Source organism: Macaca mulatta, chromosome 1 (genome assembly GCF_049350105.2).
Source record: "Macaca mulatta isolate MMU2019108-1 chromosome 1, T2T-MMU8v2.0, whole genome shotgun sequence".
Taxonomy (NCBI): domain Eukaryota; kingdom Metazoa; phylum Chordata; class Mammalia; order Primates; family Cercopithecidae; genus Macaca; species Macaca mulatta.
In genome coordinates, this window is record NC_133406.1 from 170,933,097 (window position 1) to 170,954,350 (window position 21,254).

The 21,254-nt window shown below is 35.9% G+C and overlaps 1 protein-coding gene across 6 annotated transcripts in view; it reads right to left on the reverse strand.

Annotated features, from left to right (window-relative positions):
- The window catches only part of LRRC7 (leucine rich repeat containing 7), a 552,677-nt gene that overhangs the window by 424,027 nt on the left and 107,396 nt on the right, over nucleotides 1-21,254 (reverse strand). For all 6 annotated transcript variants that reach the window (XM_077954325.1, XM_028832544.2, XM_028832526.2 and 3 more), the window contains exon 2: nucleotides 14,907-15,004. In XM_077954325.1, the coding sequence (XP_077810451.1) occupies nucleotides 14,907-15,004 (98 nt within the window). The remainder of the gene's footprint in view (nucleotides 1-14,906; nucleotides 15,005-21,254) is intronic.

Here is a 21,254-nt window from a genome sequence, read left to right on the forward strand (position 1 = left end):
GCAGGAGAAGATTGATGTCCCAGTTCCAGCAGTGAGCAGAGCCACATTTTTGTTCTATTCACGTCCTCATGGATTGGATGGTCCCCACCAACATTAGGGAGGGCTGCCTGCTTTAGGGAGAGCCCACATTAGGGAGGGCCACCAACTTACATACCATGTTTTTTTTTCTGAGAACATTCTCATAGACACACCTGGAAATAATGTTTAACCAGATCTGTGCATACTGTGGTCCAGTCAAGTTTACATATAAAATTATCCAACATGCTGTGTATTACAAGCACACAAGAGGGAGAGCCATACAGTGGACATTAAATCAATGTTTGTTGAATAAACTAGTGTAATTTGATCATCATATTTTGGAAGCTTCGAGAACAATGTAAGACACAATTTGAGATGACAGTAGAATATAAAGTGTCAAGGCCTTGGTTTAGAATGGTCTTGGAGTTAAATCCACATTGCTGCTCCTCTCTGCTCCCAGTAATCTCAGAAGGACCCATGAAAAAGTATGGATTGATACCTGGGTAAAGTCTGCCCTAATAAATGCCCCTCTAGCTGTCTAAAGCCTTAATATTTAAGCCTAATGGCTTAAGAGATAAAGATTTTAGGGAACGTTAGAAGTGAGATGCTTATCATGCACTCATCTATTTTCTGTGTGGAGAGATTTCCCCAATACTCTTGACGTCTTATATGGTTTCTAACCTCGTTAGGAAGTGAGGTGATTTACCCAGTTAATAAATTTTGGAGGAGAACTGGGCATAAGAAGCCCAGTGCCTTGTTCCATCTTTCTTTGAGATGGAGCTGCTTCAGGTAAGATACACTACATGAATCTGCTCCTCACTGTTGTAAGTTTTGTAGGAGGAGTTCCCCAAAAAAGCCCTGTGGTTTTTTGTACTGCTGTGTTTAGGTGGATGGATATGCCCATTTCTAGAGTATATTATGAAAAAACCCCATGGTTGCTAAAAATCCCAACTGTGTTCTTCAATCTAACCATCATAAATAATAAAGATCAACCATCATCAGGATCTTTACCATTTAAAAATAATGCATGATATCCTGTTAATATTTTAATTGGTTTCAAGATTGTTTTGCAATATGAAAATTATCTATCGGATGCCTTTAAACTCCAAATGTACTTTCAACTACAACTACGGTGGCTTAAATCAAGTTGTTTCTTTTCTTTTTTTTCTTTCTGTCTTTCTTTCTTTTCTTTTCTTTTCTTTTTTTTTTTGAGACAGAGTCTCCCTCTGTTACCCAGGCTGGAGTACAGCAGGGTAATCACAACTCACTGCAGCCTCGACCTCCCAGGCTCAAGCAATCCTCCCACCTCAGCCTCCTGAGTAGCTGGGACTACAGGCATGTGCCACCACTCCCGGCTAATTTTTGTTCTTTTTGTAGAGACAGAGTTTCGCTATGTTGCTCAGGCTGATCTCAAGCTCCTGAGCTTAAGCGATCCACCTGGCTCAGCCTCCCAAAGCATTGGGATTACAGGGGTCAGCCACTGTGCCTGGCCAAGTTGTATCTTTTATAATTCATTCCTTTTTATGTTTTCAAACTTTATTAGAGTGTTGACTGCATACCAAACGCTGTGCTTAATGTTAGTGATAGATAGGATGTGTCTGTTTGCCCTTAAGCAATTTACAACTCACTGGGGAAGAAATAGACATGCAGACAATGAGATAAAATACAATTAGATGAGTGCTACAATAATAATCTTTTTGTAATGCTTCAGGAACACATAGAAGGGAGGTCCTGAAACCATCTCTATAAACTCCATAAAATTATTCAGGTAAGAAGGGAGGGCAGAAACAAGAAACAAAAATAAACCAAACTTTCAGCCCATTCAATGTTAAACACGAGGCCAGCTTGCCCTTTGACCTGCTTCCTGGTGGTTGTTTGGGGCCTATTACCTCAGAATCACCCAGACCCTGTTACAAGATTATTTTCCCTTAGCTGCTCTATAGATAACTTCCTGAACATTATGAAACATTGTTTTCCCTTTGAGATATTCTTTCGGGTCCTGCATACTAGTAAAACTGCTGGTATCAGCTGCTCTGAAGGACCTCGCTAACACAAGCTGGTCTGAAAGACCCCACAACAAGCTGACTCACCAAAGAATGGGCTTCCATGTATTGATGATTTCATTCTCTTTACCTCAATCAACCAACAACCCCAATTTTCCAGCCCCTTATCCTCTATGATTCCCTTAAAAAGCCCAGCCCAGAACTTCAGGATGGGGAAATGGATTTGAGGGTCTCCTTTATCTCTGCACTTGGTCCTCTGCTCTGCGATTGTTTAACTCTTTCTCTGGGGCAAATCCAGCTGCCTTAGTGTAACTGGTGTGTTATTGCATGGGGGGCATGTGAACCTGTTGGTCCTTTAACAGTCCTGACCTCTGCCAAGAAGAGGAGGAGAGGCATCAGGGAAGCTTTCATAAGGAAGGAATGAATAACAAGACAGTTACTACTAATATGAGAGGAAGGGTGTAAAAAGGGCTGACATTTTTTTCAAAAAAATCCTTCATCAGATAACAAAACTAACCTTTGTCAAAAATATGTACTAGTTGAAATTTGCTTTTCAAATCCCTCACTTAAATATTTTTCAGACTTTTTCCTACTTCTTTCCAAATATCCAAAGATCTCTTGCTGTCTGATTCCTTCTAGTTATTGAGGCCATTGATCTGAAAACACTTTCACGTTGAAGAGTTTTATGACTTGACTACAGTTACTCCTCACAGATATTTGCATTTTTTAAAAAGCCCAGTGGGAGCTCAAGTCCTAACACAAATGACTGATTTGCTAAGCCATAGGTGCTAGGAAAATAAGTGGCAATGGATCTTTTAAAAAATTATATCCTATGTAGCATCTCAGGAAGGGTTTGGCTGCAAAAATAACTATGGAGGCTGGAGCCAAGCTATGGACCTTCCATAGAAGAGCTTATGATGCACTTTTGGCAAGTTATTTGCCTGAAGTTTGAATGAAAAAACCATCTAAATACACCTAAAATACTTCAACTTGGTACCAAATTTGCATTAACTTGATTTCAGTTTTCTGAAGGTCTAAGAATATTCAGGCTGTGAATCTAATTTGATATAATCCTTTAATCTTATTTTTATATTATGCTAAAATAAATAGTCAACTGTATTAATTTTGGATGTGCAGATAAAATTCAACTGAATACAACTTCACTTTTTAAAATTATTGTTATGAAACTGTTTAACTGCAACCCAAGATAGTAATAGACGCATAATATGTAATAGGATTTTCTAGCTTACTCTTAGATATAATGAGAAATCACTAACCACTTGTTTCTCTTGAGCCCCCTTGTACTAAAATCATATATGGTATTCTTTCAGCTTTGTTGTAAAACTTAGTAATAGTCACCTTAATGATGAACCTAAGCAATCAGGAGTGGGGAAGACTGGAATGCATGCACCTGACTAGAGATAAACAGAGCTGGGTAGGAATGTTTAGTTTGGTGTCTCTGATATTGCAGCATGAATATTAATTTATAATTTGTGAAACTATATATACATGTTATATGCATTTCTTTGTAGGTATGATATTTTACATTTTAAATATTTAAGGGTTAAGCAGAAGATGAATTCCAGAGAGGGAAAATGAGGATATAGCATGGTATAGGCAGATAGCATAAAACAGTATGACTAAGACAGTTTTTAGAGTAAAACTTAGGTTTATATCTCAGCTTCAGCACTTACTAGCTATGTGACATTGCATAAATTACTGAACCTTTCTGAGCTCCTGCAGCCCTTTCTGTAAAATCTGACTAACATTTGCTTAAAGTTGAAAGGAAGAAGGGCTGGCCATAGAGTGTGAGAGACACAGGGGAAGTGAGTCTGATTTTAAAACAGAAAGACATTGGATTAAGGAATTTAAAGGAGAAACTGAAGATGATGACAATGTAAACTGCTCACAAACTACAGGGCTCAAATAGAAAAAGAGGGAACTGAATGATATATAGGTACCTGGAAGTCACTGTGACATTAGTGCCCTGATTCCTGATATACCAAGTACCACCTCCTCTATCCTTTGTTCCCATTCGCAACCATAAAATATTTTGGGATAGTTGAGTATCTATAGACAAATATGTAGTATATGCAAAATAAGGGACATAGTGTTGAGTAATCTTACCTGCTCCATTGCTTATGCTAAGCCAAATAGCCAATATAAAATCTGAGATTGCTTCTAATATTAAACCAGCTCTTGAAAGTGATTGGTTTAGTACAATAGGGTGAGGCCAATGAATACATAGCATTCTCCTGGTGTACAGTAATGGTCATGAATGAGGATGGAACCCCATTTAGGCCAATAAAATGATAAAATAGGGAGTATTTTCCTAAGGCTTCTACAAGTTTTTTTTTTTAACATAAAAAGAATCCAGGAAAGAGACAGCATTTCTTCCTCTGCAAATTTTCATGCACATGCATGAGGTTTATAACTGCAGAACATCGCTGCCAGCCCAAGAATAAAGCTGACATCCAGAGAATGGTGACGTTCTGAAGCCTGTCTTATTTCTAAACTTCCAGTTATGCAAACCATCAAATTTCTTTAGTAGATATGAGATTTTCCCCCACCCCCTGTTTCATAAGCTCCTGACCATAGTAGCACCAGGTCATTAACATCATAGCTGGGTCCCTGGGACATGGCTTACAAAAAAGGAACTGATAAAGAACACCAGTATCTGGGGATCCAGCACAGACTTGAGGTGAAGTCAACTGGAAAAGGGGTGGCTCCAGGATCTACTCAACAAATAAACTCTACTCCTTACATTGCCCTAATGTTCCTTACTTCTTTTACCCGATTTACCATAAAGCATCTGAAGCTTGATTAATTCTCAATCTCTGATTCATTGACACACGTTTAATATACAATTCTTAACAAGAATGGTTTGTCAGACTTCTCAGTTCTTGAAGGAGGAAACTAAAATGGAAAACAGAATGTCAAAAGAAGAGGTAGTTAAAAAGCAAGAACAGTTACAGCAAAAGTGACAGCTGACAACTGGATATGTAGGGAAGCAAACAGACAGAATTCCATTATTACACTTTATAATAATGGCAGATTATAAAACCATCCTTGAGTTACTAGGAAAAGCCTAAATCATATTCAATGGCTTCTACTGCGAAGGTAGGAATGTCACGAATCATAATGATTTTTACCAAGCTGGTTAATATTAGAATATTTTCACATTTGAAAGGGTAACATTCAGTTATATAAATGCAAAATAATTTGAAGTGTTATCTCTTGCTAATATTAAAGAAATCCTGTCAGAAAGGTAAAATAAAGGACCAAAACCCTTCAATGAATTTCTGTTATTATTCAAAAACTCAATAGACAGGCATCATGTACTTTTAGTGTACATAATATTGACTCAGGTTGATTTCAGAAAATAAATTACACCGTCATAAATATTTCTCTATAAAAATAATAATTTCTCTTTTTTCTTTTCTTTTCTTTTTTTTTTTTTTTTTTTGAGATGGAGTCTTGCTTTGTAGACCAGGTTGTAGTGCAGCGGTGTCATCTCGGCTCACTGCAACCTCCGCCTTCCAGGCTCAAGCAATTCTCCTGCCTCAGCCTCCTGAGTAGCTGGGACTACAGGCGTGTGCCACCATGCCCAGCTAAGTTTTTTGTATTTTTGTAGATATTGGGTTTCACCATCTTGGCCAGACTGGTGTCGAATTCCCGACCTCTGGTGATTCACTCTCCTCAGCCTGCCAAAGTGCTGGGATTACAGATGGGAGACAACAGGCCTGGCCTAAAATAAGTTTCTTTTTTTAAGCAGACCGCAACCACAACTTACTAACAAGAATTTATTTGCTATTGACAACTAAGTTGGACTAAGTAAAAGATAAATAAATGTAAAGATGCGGCAAAGCTAATGAAACAAAGTTTAAGAAAATACAAATTTTTGGCCGGGCGCGGTGGCTCAAGCCTGTAATCCCAGCACTTTGGGAGGCCGAGACGGGTGGATCACAAGGTCAGGAGATCGAGACCATCCTGGCTAACATGGTGCACGGTGAAACCCCGTCTCTACTAAAAAATACAAAAAACTAGCCAGGCGAGGTGGCGGGCGCCTGTAGTCCCAGCTACTCGGGAGGCTGAGGCAGGAGAATGGTGTAAACCCGGGAGGCAGAGCTTGCAGTGAGCTGAGATCTGGCCACTGAACCCCAGCCTGGGCGACAGAGTGAGACTCCGTCTCAAAAAAAAAAAAAAAAAAAAAAAAAGAAAATACAAATTTTGTAAAATTAATTTGAATACATATAATTTCATGATTGTTAAGTCCTCTTGATGAACTGACCTTCTTTATCCCTTGTAACGTTTTGCTCTGAAGTTACTTTTATCCTGATATTAATATAGTCACTCTAGCTTTCATTTAAATAATTTAGGATGGTATTTCTTTTTCCATCCCTTTATATTTAACCTTTTTGTATCTTTGCATCTAAAGGACATTTTTATAAGCAAAATATAGTTGGTCTTTCTTTTTTATCCAATCAGACAAGCTTTGTCTTTTAACCAGGGTGTTTACACCATTTACACTTAATGTAATTATTGATATATTAGGACTTAAGTGTAATACATCTAATTTTATTATTTGTTTTCTGTTCTGTCCTCTTGGTTTCTTGTTTCTATGTTTCTTTTTCTTTCACATCCTCTAGGTTACATAAATATATTTAGTTCACTTTTGATTTACCTAAAATGTTTTTGAGTCTATTATTTTGTCGTCTTCTTAGTGGTTGCTCTACGTATTACAATATACATATGTAACTTATCACAGTCTACTGGTATCAGTGTTACACAATTTCAAGTGAAGTAGAGAAACCTTATATCAATTTAGGTCCCTTTACCCTTTCTACTTTTTAAATATTAATTGACTTAATTATTTCGTCTACATACATGTTCACCACATCAGATGGTATTATAGTTTTTGCTTCAACCATGAAACATAAGGTAAAGAAAATTCTACTATTCATACTTCTATTTTTATTCATTCTACTGTTCTTTACTTCCTGAAGGTACAAGTCTTCTTTTGTTAAACTTTTTCTTTGTGTTTGGAGAGTTCTGTGTAGCCATTGTTTTGGGGAAGGTTTGTTAGCAACAAATTCTCTCAGTTTTCCTTCTTCTGAGAGTGGTTTTATTTTTCCTTGATTGCTGAAGGACGGTTGAGTTGGATACAGGATTCAGAGTTGACAATTCTTATAACACTTGAAAATCTTGTGTGTCATTTCCTTCTGGCCTCTGTGGTTTCAGATGAAAATATACTGTCATTTTAATTGATGTTCCTTTATATGTAATGAGTTATTTCTGCTCCTTTATATGTAATGTATTATTGCACTCTGGTGGTTTTTAAGATTTTTCTTTATCTTTGGTTCTCACAAATTTAATTATGAAATGTCCTGTTGTGGATTTTTTTTTTTTTTTTTGGTTTATCTTCTTTGGTGTTGACCCAGCTTCTTGAATATCTAGATTTATGTCTTTTGTCAACTTGTAGAAGTTTGCAACCATTACTTCTTAAATACTTTTATCTGTCCCATACTCCTTTCCTCTCCTGGGATTCTGATGATACAAATATTGTATCTTTTATTATTTTTCCACAAATCCCTGAGGTTCTGTCCATTTTTGTTTAGTATATATTCTCTTTGTTGTTCAGATTGAGTAAATTCCACTAATCTACATATTCGTTTAATCTATTTTCTGTAATTTTCACTCTACTATTGAGTCCATTAAGTGATATTTTTATTTTGGTAATTTTGATTTTCAGTTACGTAATTTCCATTTGGTTCTTTTTTATAAGTCCTTTTTTTTCCCCTGAGATTTTCTGTTTTTCTTGACTTGTTTCAAGAGATTATGTAATTGTCTCCTGAAGCATTCTTATGATGGATGCTTCAATTTCCTTCTCAGAAATTCCATTATCTAATTCGTCTTAGTATTGGGGTCAGTGGAATGTCTTTTCTCAGATTGTGGTTTTTCTGGTTCATGGTATGATGAGTTACATTCAATTGCATTTTGAATATTTTGATTATTATGTTAGGAGACTTTTAATCCTATTGAAATCCTTATTTGAGCAGGTATGTATCCTGTTTAGGTTTAGCTTATAGGGTTTGGACTAATTTTGTGGGCTTTAGTTCCAATGGCAGTTAGTGTTCTGATTTTTTATAATGCTAATGCTAATCTGGTCTGCTTCATTCTTCCGGCACTGTTGGAGCTTCTGCCAAAACTCCGCTGGTGTCATCTGCTAGAGTTAAAAGTGCTGCTCTGGGTTCCCTAATATTCCTAGGTAAATCTCTGGGAAGGCACAGAAGCCACTGGGCCTGGGTCTCTTTATGACACTGGGTGAAAGATAGGAAGACACAGGGCTTTACTGCTGCCACCATTACTACCAGATAGATCTGCCCACCAGGGAGAGCAGAGCAGGGATGGCCTGCGGCCTTACTGTTCTGTTTCTGCAGGTGAATTGAACTGCCTGTCGATTAGGACTATAGAATAAGATATCGGTGGCTCTCTTCCAAGCCTCTGTTGTTTTTCTCTCTCTTGGTCCTCTGGACTGAGAGAGTATGATTCGCTTTTGTTTTTTTTCCTTCTTTTCTTCATGCCTGTCGACAGTACCAGATTGCAAGCCTGTCTGGTATGCAGTCGAGGGATATATAGGAGATAAAAAGAAAATGCAAGAAGCATACCATGATGTTTTTCTTTAAGTCCTGATGTCCCAGTCAGTTTGCCTTCTTCTTCGAAGCTTTCAGAGTCCTTTTAAAATGGTCTGTTGAAGAATTTTTCCAGAGTGTTTAGTTTCATTTAGAATTGAGGATCAGGAAAGGTGAATCTATACCATCTGTTACAGAATCAAAAGCTTGGCCTTCCCTCCCTTTCTTTCATCTTCCTTCCAACTCTCTTTTTCTCCCTTTCTCTTTTTCTTTCTTCATGCCTTTCTTTCCTTCCTTTTACTCCTTCTTTTCTTTTTATCTCTCTTATCCATCTCTTTCTTTATTTCTGGCAGATTCTTGTGAATTTTCATTTTTGAAGTTAAGTAATTAATTCCTTCACTCATTCTCATTCATTCTATAGTATCTGTTGAACACCTACTAACTGCCAGACAATATGTCATGTGTTATTAATATAGTGAATAAGAGGGAGTTTTTGCTGCCCAGAAAGTTGACAGTATAATTCTAAAATATCTGTATGTATCTGGGTATGGATCTTATATAACTGATTTTTATACAGTACATCAGAAAACATTTTAATATGCAATCAGATATTTTAATAACTTCAGAAAGTACATTACATTAAATCTTTTATCATTTTTGTTTGAATTGTTCTGATTCCTTTAAGACAATTTACACTTAGGTTGGATGTTCGTTCTCCATTTTTCTACATGTAATTGTTTCCCATCATTATTTATTATTTCATCATCTTTCCTTTGTATTCATGGAGTGCTTCCAGTTCCAATTGTTCCAATTTCTGATATTTTTGCATGTAAATTCTTCTATTGACTCCAGTAAAGATTTTAATTGTGATCTTCATGTTTAGGTTTTTTTTTTTTTTAATTCCCTGCTCAATAATGTTCATTTTTCCTTTTCTTTTCTCTAAAAAAAGTTTTTTCCACATTGTTTATTTTGCAGGTATTTCTTAGAGTATTTCTTGTGACTATTGAAAATTTAATCTCTTTAATTTTTCTTCTAGTTTCTTCATTTATTATTTTTTGAAGGCAAACTCTTCCTTTCCAGGTTAACTTCTTCCCTCTAGTTCTATATTATTTCAAAATATATATTTTTTCTCTTATCACTGAGTATGATCAATAATTATAAGAAAGTCAGTTTGGTTGAAGCACAGAGAGCACAGGAATAGAGTATGAGATGAGGCTGATTGGGTGGGTGGGGGCTAGACTCTGCAAAATCTTCAAATCCACAGTATGGCTATTGTCTTTCTTGAAAGAGCAATGGAAAACCATAGGGTTATTTTAAGATAAAGAGGGTTTTCTAACAGTATGTAGGAAAGCCACTTAGGGGAGCATTTGGTAGAATCTCACACAGAACATTTGCAGAGGTGATTTGTGAACAGATTCAAAACATACGTAGGAGGTCAAGTTGAGAGGCCTTGAAATTAGAGTGAACATAGGAGAGAAAAGGGGAAGAAATGTATGGAAGATGATTCCTAGGTTTATTAATTTTGAACCTAGATGGTTAATAGCATCACACATTTAGACAGAAAACACTGGGAGAAGCTCGGGCTTTGAAAGATCATAGACTTGATTTTGGATTTGTTGGATTTGTTGCATTGTTGAAACATTCAAGAATGTGTCAAGTGCACACTGGGATGAACAGAGGGAGGTTTGGTCTGGATACATCAATTTGTGAGTCATCCGATTATAGGAGTAACTAACACTGCATGTAATGACATTGTTTGTGGAGGAAGTATATTTGGGACAAAAAAGAAGACTTCAAACTATCTTCCAAAATTCTAATATATAATGGCTGTAAAGAGAAAGTTTAGCATGCAAAAGAGTAACCAGAGGGACTATAGAAAAATCATGAAAGTATTCTATTATGGTAGCCAAAGCATTAGATGATCTCTGTCTCAGCGTATTCATGCTGCCATAATGAAATTCCATGAACTAGGTAGCTTATTAACAACAAAAATTTATTTCTCACAGTTCTGGAAGCTGGGAAATCCAAGATCAAGATGTTGGCACATTTGGTACGTGGTAAGTCCTACTTTCTGATTTATAGATGGTGCCTTGTCATAGATTACCTCCAAAAAGTCTATCTCATGATATAACATCAATTGGGTTTTAACATATACAGTTTGGAGGGATAGTAATATTCAGAGCATTGCATTTTTCAAAAGGACAAAATGGTCAACAGTATTGATCCCTGCTAAAAAGTCAAGTAAGATGAGCATTGAAAACAATGCTTGATGGATTGGCAAATGATAGCTTAACTTCTAAAATGGCCCCATGATCATCAATATACTCCTTGATGCTTGAACTGTGTATAATCCCCTCTCCTTGGATATAAGCTGGACCTATCACTTTCTTCTGGACAATAAAATATGGCAAAGGCAATGGTGTAATTATGATCCCACATTTTGAGTTAATCAAAATTGAAATTATCTTGGGTGTTCCTGACTTAATCAGGTGAAAGTACTTAAAAGAGAGACAGGTAATTCTCCCTGAGAATAGGGAGTAAATGGGCTAATTTAGAATGTCCATGCAGCAAGGAACTTCTGGAGGCCTCTAGAACCTAAAAGTGACTTCAGCTGGCAGCCAACAAAAAACTGGGACTGTCATACCACCACAAGGAAACAAATTCTGCCAACAGCCTAAATGAGTTCAGAAGTGAATTATTTCCCCGGTGGAGCTTTTGATAAGACTTCAACCTGGTGATACCTGAAGCAGCGAACTCTGGACTCCTGACCTTCAGAAAATGTGAGATGATAAATGATGTTGTTTTAAGACACAGGTCTGTGCTAATTTGTTACACAGCAATAGAGAACTATTAGAGCAACATAAAAAATTTATTGATGCTCTCTGAACAAAAGCTGTTTCAGTAGAGTGACTGGACAGGAACCAGACTGGACTGGTTTGGAGGAGTGAGTGGGAGGCAAGTAAATGGAGTGAGTATAGATAACTCTTAGATAAATCAACAGATTTTCCTGAACAGAAAACAAGAGTGTAGGGCTGTAGCTGAAATGGGCTGTGGCTTTGAGGACAAAGTTTTTATTTTGTATTTTAATGGGGAATAACTTAAACATGTTTAAAAATCTGTCTTCCACAATAATCTATTTTTACTGAACGTTTACTTGACCATGCCAGATGCAGCATAGGTAGATATAATTCACATTAAATAACTAAGATCTACATCTGGTGACCTTACGTTGATTTTAACATTGCAAATATTGTAAAGTGGGATAGAGAATTATAAAAGAAAACAATACAAAGTATGCTATTTAGCAAAACCTTCCTGTATACAATATCTCCAAATGAAAGAATGATTTCCTTACTCTGGAGGATCCTATGGTCTGAACCACGTTTCCTTATTCCTTTCAGTTCTTAGTGCAGAAAAGCTTTGATTTGACTTTCTACGATAGTTCTCAAAGGTGGAACCTTTGTGTGGGATTTGACCAACAAATCTTGGTGTAGATCTATACTGAATCTGTAGAATCACAGAAAAACAACTAGGCCATTGTGTTAAACTAATATCAAACATGAATTACCATCGAACATTGCTGCAAGATTTTCAGCTTTATGATATTTACTTAGAACCTCTTCTCCATGCATGATTTTTTCTAAACACAGTGGTGGTAGTATCTGTGCATTTGCATTCCTGATCTCCAAAAACTGCCTTATTATCCTCAAACAAATGTTTAGTTTGAAATAGGAGAACAATAATAACAATTAAAGAAAGAGACAGAAAAAGAGAAGAGAGGAAAGAAAACTCGCTACATCCCAGGTTCTATACCGACTCCTTAATATAAATATCTCCCTTCATTCTTAAAATAATTACATTAAGTAGGCTCTAGCATATCCTCATTTTCTTCAGATAAATAAACTGAATTTTATATTTAAAATAACTATTCATGGTCCTGCATCTGGTCAAATTAAGTGTCATATTACAGAATAAATCCTTTTGTGTGTCTCTAACATTAATAGTTTTCACTACCATGATATGTTGCTTCCATTACAAAAAAAAATTGTGGCTTTTATTTTTCTCATGGAATTCACACTAGTCTGTCACATAGCAAGAAGAACTGCTCACTGCACTAACAAGGGAAAATAAAGACCTCTATGGAAAAGAAAACAATTGCATAGATTTTGCATTTTTCAGTACATCTTTCCATGTTCAATAACATACTCCAGCTGAATTTCCTTGGTGACACTTCAAAAGACTTCCCTGACTGTCACAATCCAATTGGTAAGAACTTATAACACAAGTGTTGGTTATATCATGTACCTTGCTAAGCACATATTAGGTAGCTTAACATATGTACTTTACATTAGAGAACAATAAAACTTGATTATGAACTATACCAATGATTATTCCTCTTTTGTATAGATAATGATTTAGTATCATCTGATGTCAATCATTTTACCTAGGCTAGTAGTTTTCAAGCTTGAGCTTGCATCAGAATCTCCTGCAGAGCTTCTTAAAATACAGGTCACCAGGCCCCGCTCTAAGAGTTTCTGATTCGGTAGGTGTGACTTACAGCACTAGAATTTACATTTTTAACAAGTTCCCAGATGCTTCTGCTGCTGCTCATAGCCTGGAGATCACAATTTGAGAACCACTGGCCCAGACCAGGGTTCAAAAAGATTTTCCATAAAGACCCAGGTGAATATTTTTTTGGTTTTGGGGGCCATACGGTCTCTTGTCACAACTACTTAACTATTCCTTTGTAGTGTAAAATCAGTTGTGCATAATACACCATGAATAAATGATGGCTGTGTTTCAATAAAATTGTACTTACAAAAAAGGTGTCAGGCTGAGTTTCATCGACAAACCATATTGGCCAACCCCTGGCTTAGACCAACTCAGTACAAGAGCCCTGAAATATCACTTTGTTTATGTTAAATGGCAACTCTGTGATAATCGTTTGCAAACATATCTACAAATATCCCTTTTAAGTTTTATTTAAGTATCTACAGAACTGTACCAGAGACTAAACTGATGTTCTCCTTGAAGCCTAGAGAAGAAACCCCAAAGTTTTTCTATAAACCCAACAGAAATACGTAATACTTTTATGCAAGAGTCTGCGTAGTTATAAATGCCCACAAACTCTATCTTTATTTTCAAGTTTTAGTTTTAGTTAAATATTGTTCGTGGTGTTATAAGCCATAAATCTACCAGGTTAAAGAAGGCCAAAAAACTACTGAATGACATATATGTCAGCTCAGTAAGGTTATCTATTAACTTTATAATAAACAAAAGAAGAACACTTCATTTACCATGAGTGTGCCCTGCTTTAATGTAGTTGGTCTTTACCCACAGCAGTATACTTCAAACTAATTTGAAAATGCCACTATAATCTTAAAATTCTACTTAACTGTATACTTCAGTGAACCCACTACATTAGCTTTATCCTTGTAAAATGTAAGTTCCTGTAAAAGGGCAAAATTCTGATAAATTTTTATCATAATGAAATGTGATTTAGTTCCCTGAAAATAATTATATGCAAATACCATGAGGAAACATAGTATTATGAATCATTTTATAAACTCAAAATGTGAACATTATGTCAAGAGTCTCCAACAATCTACTACATGCTATAGAAAATAAATAAAATCCCTACAGCCAATGGCATATTCTAATATTTAATAATTTGAGGATGAACTAACACGACTTTATACTGGGATTCATGGTATCTATCTTTCAGAACATTTTACTAAATTCAATTAAATCAAATGTTTCCATTTGGCAAACAGGTTTACATTTACCGGCAGATATCTAGTACTTTGTCTAAAGGAGTGGTTTTAAAAAGTTCTCAGTTAAAAAAAAAAAATGTTAAAAGAGCCCTGTGGCTAAAGGGAAACTAGAAAGTGTTGATTTTAGATACATTTCAAAAGTTTCTTTACTTCAGGACGTCTCAGAACCATTACCATGCATGGTATAAATATCTAAGGAAGATTTGTCAGACCGTACAGCCTTTTCCCATCTCATTTGAACAGGGAACTTGATTATCAGTAGAACATCTTGAAGTACCAGAGAAATATCCTTAAGAAAGCAATGTTCTAAGTAAGCACTTACATTCAGGTAGCATATGGTAAGTTATTTTTAAAAGACCAACTCAACTCAGCAAATATTCTATTACTTGACTAACCATTTAAAGGTCACTCATTTCATTTTACTATGCTACTCACCAAAATCTATCTAGAACACAGTTAATCCTATTAAACATACTTACACTCCTCTTCAGGCCTTTTCCGAAGTGCTGCACGAACCTCTTTACAAGGACTTCTCTGGTATTGTGGGGGGTTCCTTCCCCTTATTAGGTTCTCCATCCTATAAGAGAGAATCAAAAGAGTATTTTAATACCGAAAGTTTGATAGATGTTTACAAGTTAAATGGTCTAAAATTCAAATACCCACAGAACTTTACTAGACAACACCATGAAGATGACCTGGCAAGGAGCGAGCTGGCAAGGAGCATTGGGGACCATAGTAAATTGGAGAGTGCTTGACTTCTCCAGCATTCCAATTTAAAAAATTTAAAACACCATGTGTATGAAACGTATGCACATTCTTTAATTAGAGAGTGCCGTGGACTGAATATGTCCCTATAAAATTCAAATATTGAAGCACCAGCCCCCAGCATGATTTGAAGGTAGGGCTTGTGGGAGGTAATTAGGTTTAGAGGAGGTTATGAGTGGAACATCCATGATGGGATTAGTGTCTTTACAGGAAGAGAGAGAAATAAAAAGGGAAAAAGAGTAGACTCCTCTCTCTCTCCACCATGAGGGGACACAGGGAGGAAGCTGTCTTCAAGCCACGGTGAAGGCCTCCACAAGGAACCAAATTTATCAGCACCTTGACCTTGAACTTCCTAGCCTCCAGAACTGAGAGCAATAGTCTGTTGTTTAAGGCACTGAGTCTATGGTATTTTGTTATAGCAGCCCAAGCTGAATAAAATAAAGACCTATCGACTAAGAGTAATTACTTGTAAGGTAAATAAATTTAAAAATAGGACATCATTCGGAAAGAAAAATCATATCTTTTACCAACATTTCAAGTATCAGTTTTTCACAATGAGATACCACCTTACCCCAGCCAGAAAGGTCATTATTAAAAAGTCAAAAAACAATAGATGTTGGCATGGATGTGAAAAAGGAGCACATACACTGCTGCTGGGAATGTAAACTAGTACAGTCTCCATGAAAAACGGTATGGAGATTTCTCAAAGAACTAAAAGTAAATCTACCACTTGATTCAGTAATCCCACTACTGATTAACCCAAAGGAAAAGAAGATGCTATTTCATAAAAACACCTGCACTCATATGTTTATTACACCACAATTCACAATTGCAAAGATATGAAATCAACCTAACTGCCCATCACCCTATAAGTGGATAAAGAAAATGTGGGATATACATGATATATTGATATATAATATATAACACATATATGACATATATGATATGTATGATATATACTATATATAAAAATGTGGGGTGTATATATGTGCAATATATACACACATATATATCTATACACAAAATGTATATATGTGTGTAGGATATATATACTACTGGAATATACTACTCAGCCACAAAAAGAATGAAATAATGTTAAGTAACTTGGATGGAAGTGGAGACCATTACTCTAAGTGAAGTAACTCAGGAACAAAAAGCAAATACCATATGTCTTACTTATAAGTGTAAGAACTAAGGTATGAGTATGCAAAGGCACACAGAGTGGTATAATGGACACTGAAGACTCAGAACGGAAAGGGTGGGAGAAGGGTGATCAATGAAAAACTACCTATCGAGTACAATGTTCACTATCCGGGTGACATGTGCACTGATTCCTAGACTTCACCAATATACAATTCATCTGTGTAATAAAAACCCACTTGTACCCCTAAAACTATTGAAATAAGAAACATGTTCAAAAAGTACCAGTTTTCAGGAATGGAACTGCTGATTTCATTCAATACTAATGACTGAATCAGACCGTTTTTAAATTCTAATAATTGTGATTTTTTGAAAAGAGTGGTTAATATAAATTGTACCTTTCTGTTACCAGTTACATGGTGATGCTGACAACCAGAAAATAATAAATTAATCAAACACAACTTGGGTGAGCATCTGTAGCAGCATATACTTTGTGGTATTTTCCGTTTTCAGTAAAGTTTACAGTTTTGCACATCAGTGTACACTCTACTGACTTCTATAACACTAAAAAAATTGAATGCTCAGGATTTGAAAAAGTAAACCATAGTATTTATCATTTTGAAAATATAAACGTTATTTCTTAACATCTATGTGATTATCCTCAACCAGAGATATCACTGGTTTTGATAACTGTCCTGGTTGATAGCATGCATACCATTGAAAACAGTGTGATTATTATGGGTATACTGGCAGAGGGTTTTCTAGGATTAGTAGTATATAGAGAGGATTATGTTCCTTGTATCTGGAGGGGAAATTGAGAAAGGATGATTCCATAAAAGCAGTGTGTTAAGTGGTGGAAAATATGAGATAAAAAGGCTTTTGGGGTGGAATAGTAACATAATACTACTCCTATGGGAACTTATCATTGGGGCTTAAAAATAGTCTTCCAAATGTACTGAAATCAGTCCATTCATATGTAGAGGCTGCTTTATGTGCTTGTGTGTGTGTGTGTGTGTGTGTGTGTGTGTGCATGCACTCATATGCCTATGCCTATGTTTGTAAAGTATAAGAAATTGTTTTTTAATGTGCAGTGATAACTTGAATCTTAGTTTCACTCAAAATTCATTTCAAGTGAGAAAAAGTTATTTCTCTCAAGATAATGATAATACAATGACAGGAAACCAAGTGGAAACTTGCAGAATTGAAGACATAAACTGCTTCAACATTATATGTGTGCGTGGGGGGCGGGGTGAAGAGTAAGCTTCTAGATCTGTCCCTGCAATTTCACCATGAAGATTAGCTATGCGAACTAAATTATATCAAATTTTCTAGTTTCTGACTCTTGAATTAATTCAACGCACAATTTTGATTATGTGTTTTGGCAAATGCAGAACTCTCCATGATGATCTGATAACAATTTAAGTGAGCTTATAATTATTCACTAGTATTTACAAGCTTAAGATAGTAAATTAGAGCAAACAGAACCTGCACATGCAAATGTCTACATAAAATTGTAGTGTAATTTTTAAAAACACTTTTACTCATTGTGATTACACTCTGATGGGGAATGACAAGTTATGTTGGTTGGGGAATACATGAAAACTACTCTCTTGAACAGGCTATTACTTTTCCTTTTTATCTCTGACTATCGAATATGTGAAAACAAAAGTGGTCTACTGGATTTCCATGTCATTATGGTTGAGGGTATGTCAGAAAAACTCAAAAACATATTAGAAAGTACTTTCAAAGGCTTTAGGAGGACTTAGGTGGTTACTATTGGTATCCAAGACCCTCAGGTTAGCCTCCCAGGAATCATGGTGTTCAGAGGTTGTATCTTGGGAATACTCATGAGCAGATATGCAAGAGATTATACAATGCTGGCAATGTAGTATGGCTTAAATGTAATGTTCCTCAACTCTGGATTCAGAATGCCTGGGTTTAACCTCTCTTTTTCTTTCTTAAAGGATGATTTTAGGTAAAGTTACTCACATACTTTGTGCCTTACTTACATGCTTACATACACAACAACAGGATTGTTGTGAGGATTAAATATGGTAACACACGTAAAATGCTTTGCATTGTGCCTGTCACAATGGAGAGCTCAGGAAATGAAGCTATTATTAATAATGATTATCACAAATAGAAATGTGATCATATACTAATATTTTAAATGTTCCATATATTTGGAAAAATGTTACAACTGGTCTTTAGTAAAGAAAATGAAAACAGATAGTACTGTTGAGGAAAAAAAATTTGGCTTACAAATTTTCTGATTATTAGGGAAACACAAAATATCCAGGTATATAAATGGCCAATTTTCATAAATGAAGAACTTAACTAAATATACTTCATTTTTTATCAATAAGATTTAAGGGATTACTAATGACAATCTTCCAAGGACACTAACAGGGATAAAAGTGGGTTGTCGTCACCATGAATTAACTAAAGTTCTACAAAATTACAGGTTTTGTAGAGAATTTAGAAAATATTTCAAAATTTTGTAGTTAACTTGGACCTTAGAAACAATTAAAATATTTTGTAATATATTTACCATTTACTTTATCCCTTCACGAATTAAATTACTTCATTTACTTTACCATTTACCATTTACTTCATTAGTCCTTTGAACAACCTGATGAAAGAATATTTTAAAGATGAAGAAATTAAGCTCAGATATGCTCAGTGACTTGCTCAAGGCCACATCGGAAGTAGAAGAAGGCTCAACTAAGCTTTAACCAATCTTTTCTGGGCTTTTCTAGTTGCTTCTTAGTCCCTTATTTCCATGAGTTCATGATTATAATTCCACTAGGGGACTGAATACCTGAGATTCAAATATATAACATGTTTTTAATTCTGGTAAAATTATCATTAACATAATATTAATATTTATATTAATATCTATACTCAGGAGGCTGAGGTGGGAGAATCACTTGAGCACAGGAAGGTGGAGGCTGCAGTGAGCCATGATCATGCCACTGTACTACAGCCTGGGCAACAGAGTGAAATCTGCCTTCATATTTATATGTTATAGATGTAAAATTATATATATATATGATATTTATTTTCAAATATATGTTTTTAGTGTTAATCTGTTGATTACATGCTGATTTCTTATCATTTTGCTATTGTCACTGAAATGTTTGCTTCCATCAGTGACATTTTAAGTTTTTGAGAACTGCCAAAAAGATAACTGGGGCCAAAACAATTCACTACAAATTACATGAATGATATACTAATCGATGAAGATACTAAAAGTCATTTTGTTCGTTGGAATGCGATATGTCGTGCCCACTGGAAACATACTTAAAATGAAGTTAAAATTTTTACAGAGCAATGTTTACATCTAAATTATTATATAACTGAAACTTGCATCTTCTTAAGATTACACTTCTGGTTACTTGAACTCTTTCACCACCATTATCTATGATCTACAGTTTGCATTAAATAGTCAGACAAAATGACCAAAAATGAAATCTTGGAGCACAGCCAGGTCACGGCAAAGGAGCTGTTCTAGCTACTCTCAAGCTTGGCAAGCCACCAGTAGGAGTGTGTTAACAATTCTAGCAAGGAGAGATGAAATGTAATGACCACAGGTGAGACAGATGCTCTAACAACTCATTGAAGAGCTCTGAAAAAGTGCAGCCTACATGTTCGACTGCTAGGAAAAAATGAGGGCAGCCAGGTTAATATCAAACAGCGTGAAATAGCAATCAGCCGTTATAAGCAAAAAGTGTCCACGACATTCTTGATGGTGTCTCCCAAATTTGGCTAGGTCTCAAAATCACCCAAGGAGTGATTTTCCCAGTACTAAAGACTATCATGCAGTAGGTTGAGGTCAAGTCCTAGTTGATGGTTTTTTTTGTTTTGTTTTGTTTTTTAGATTAATCAGGTGCTTCGAAAGTAGCCAGCCAGCTGTACACTTGTTTAGATACTGGCCTTTGGGAACCTCTGTAAATAAAAAATATATACTTGGAATTGTAGGGAAGACAAGTCCATTGAATTCATTCAGGTGATAAAGTTGTCTACTAACACAGAGGTGTAGGGCCTGAGGAAGAGACTGCAGTTAGAACAGACATTATCGAAAATGAAGAGTAGCCAAAAAAGCACAATCAAAGGCTTGCCAAGTTGCCTGGAGGTGACTCACAGGAACCTACAGGCTGCTCATTTATATTATCAACTCACTGTCGATAATCTCAATAGTGAAATAATATCCCCTAACAAGGTTTGGCTGACTCAGCTGGATCAGGGAATATGTTTGGACTAATCTAGAATCATGGATTGGGATGGCAGTGTTTCTGGTGAATGAAGGATGTGAAGTCTGGGTGAAAATCTAGTTGAAATAGATTTACACTTGATGGAGGCAGAAGGAGGAAAATGATTGGCTCACTGGAGGAAAAGGGAGTTGGGATAAGAGAATAAGGATTTCACATATAAATATTCTCAAATGCCTATTATATGCCAGGTGCTTTGTTAGGTTCTTTATAGGTACATTATCTACGTCATCTGTATTTTATCCATGGATCACCTGAGTCTAAGAAATATAAGTGACTTGCTTAGGATCACACACAGAATAAGTACAAAAAAAATCAAGATTTAAATCCAGATCTGTTTGACCTCAGATCTATTAACTATGAAGTGGGCTGTGCAATAGAACTTTCTGCAATGATGGAAATGTTCAGTATCTGTGCTGTCCAGTAAAGTACCTGCTAGCCACGTACAGCTATTGAGTACTTCGAATGTGGCTAGTGTGACAGAGGAATTGAACTTTACTTAATACAACTTTTTAAAAAAATGTATTAAGTAGAAGGGCAGAGGAAGATGGCCAAATAGGCTCCACCAATCGTCACCACCCCCACCCTGCAAGGACACCAATTTAACAACTATCTACACACACAACAAAAAGTGCCTTTATCAGAACCAAA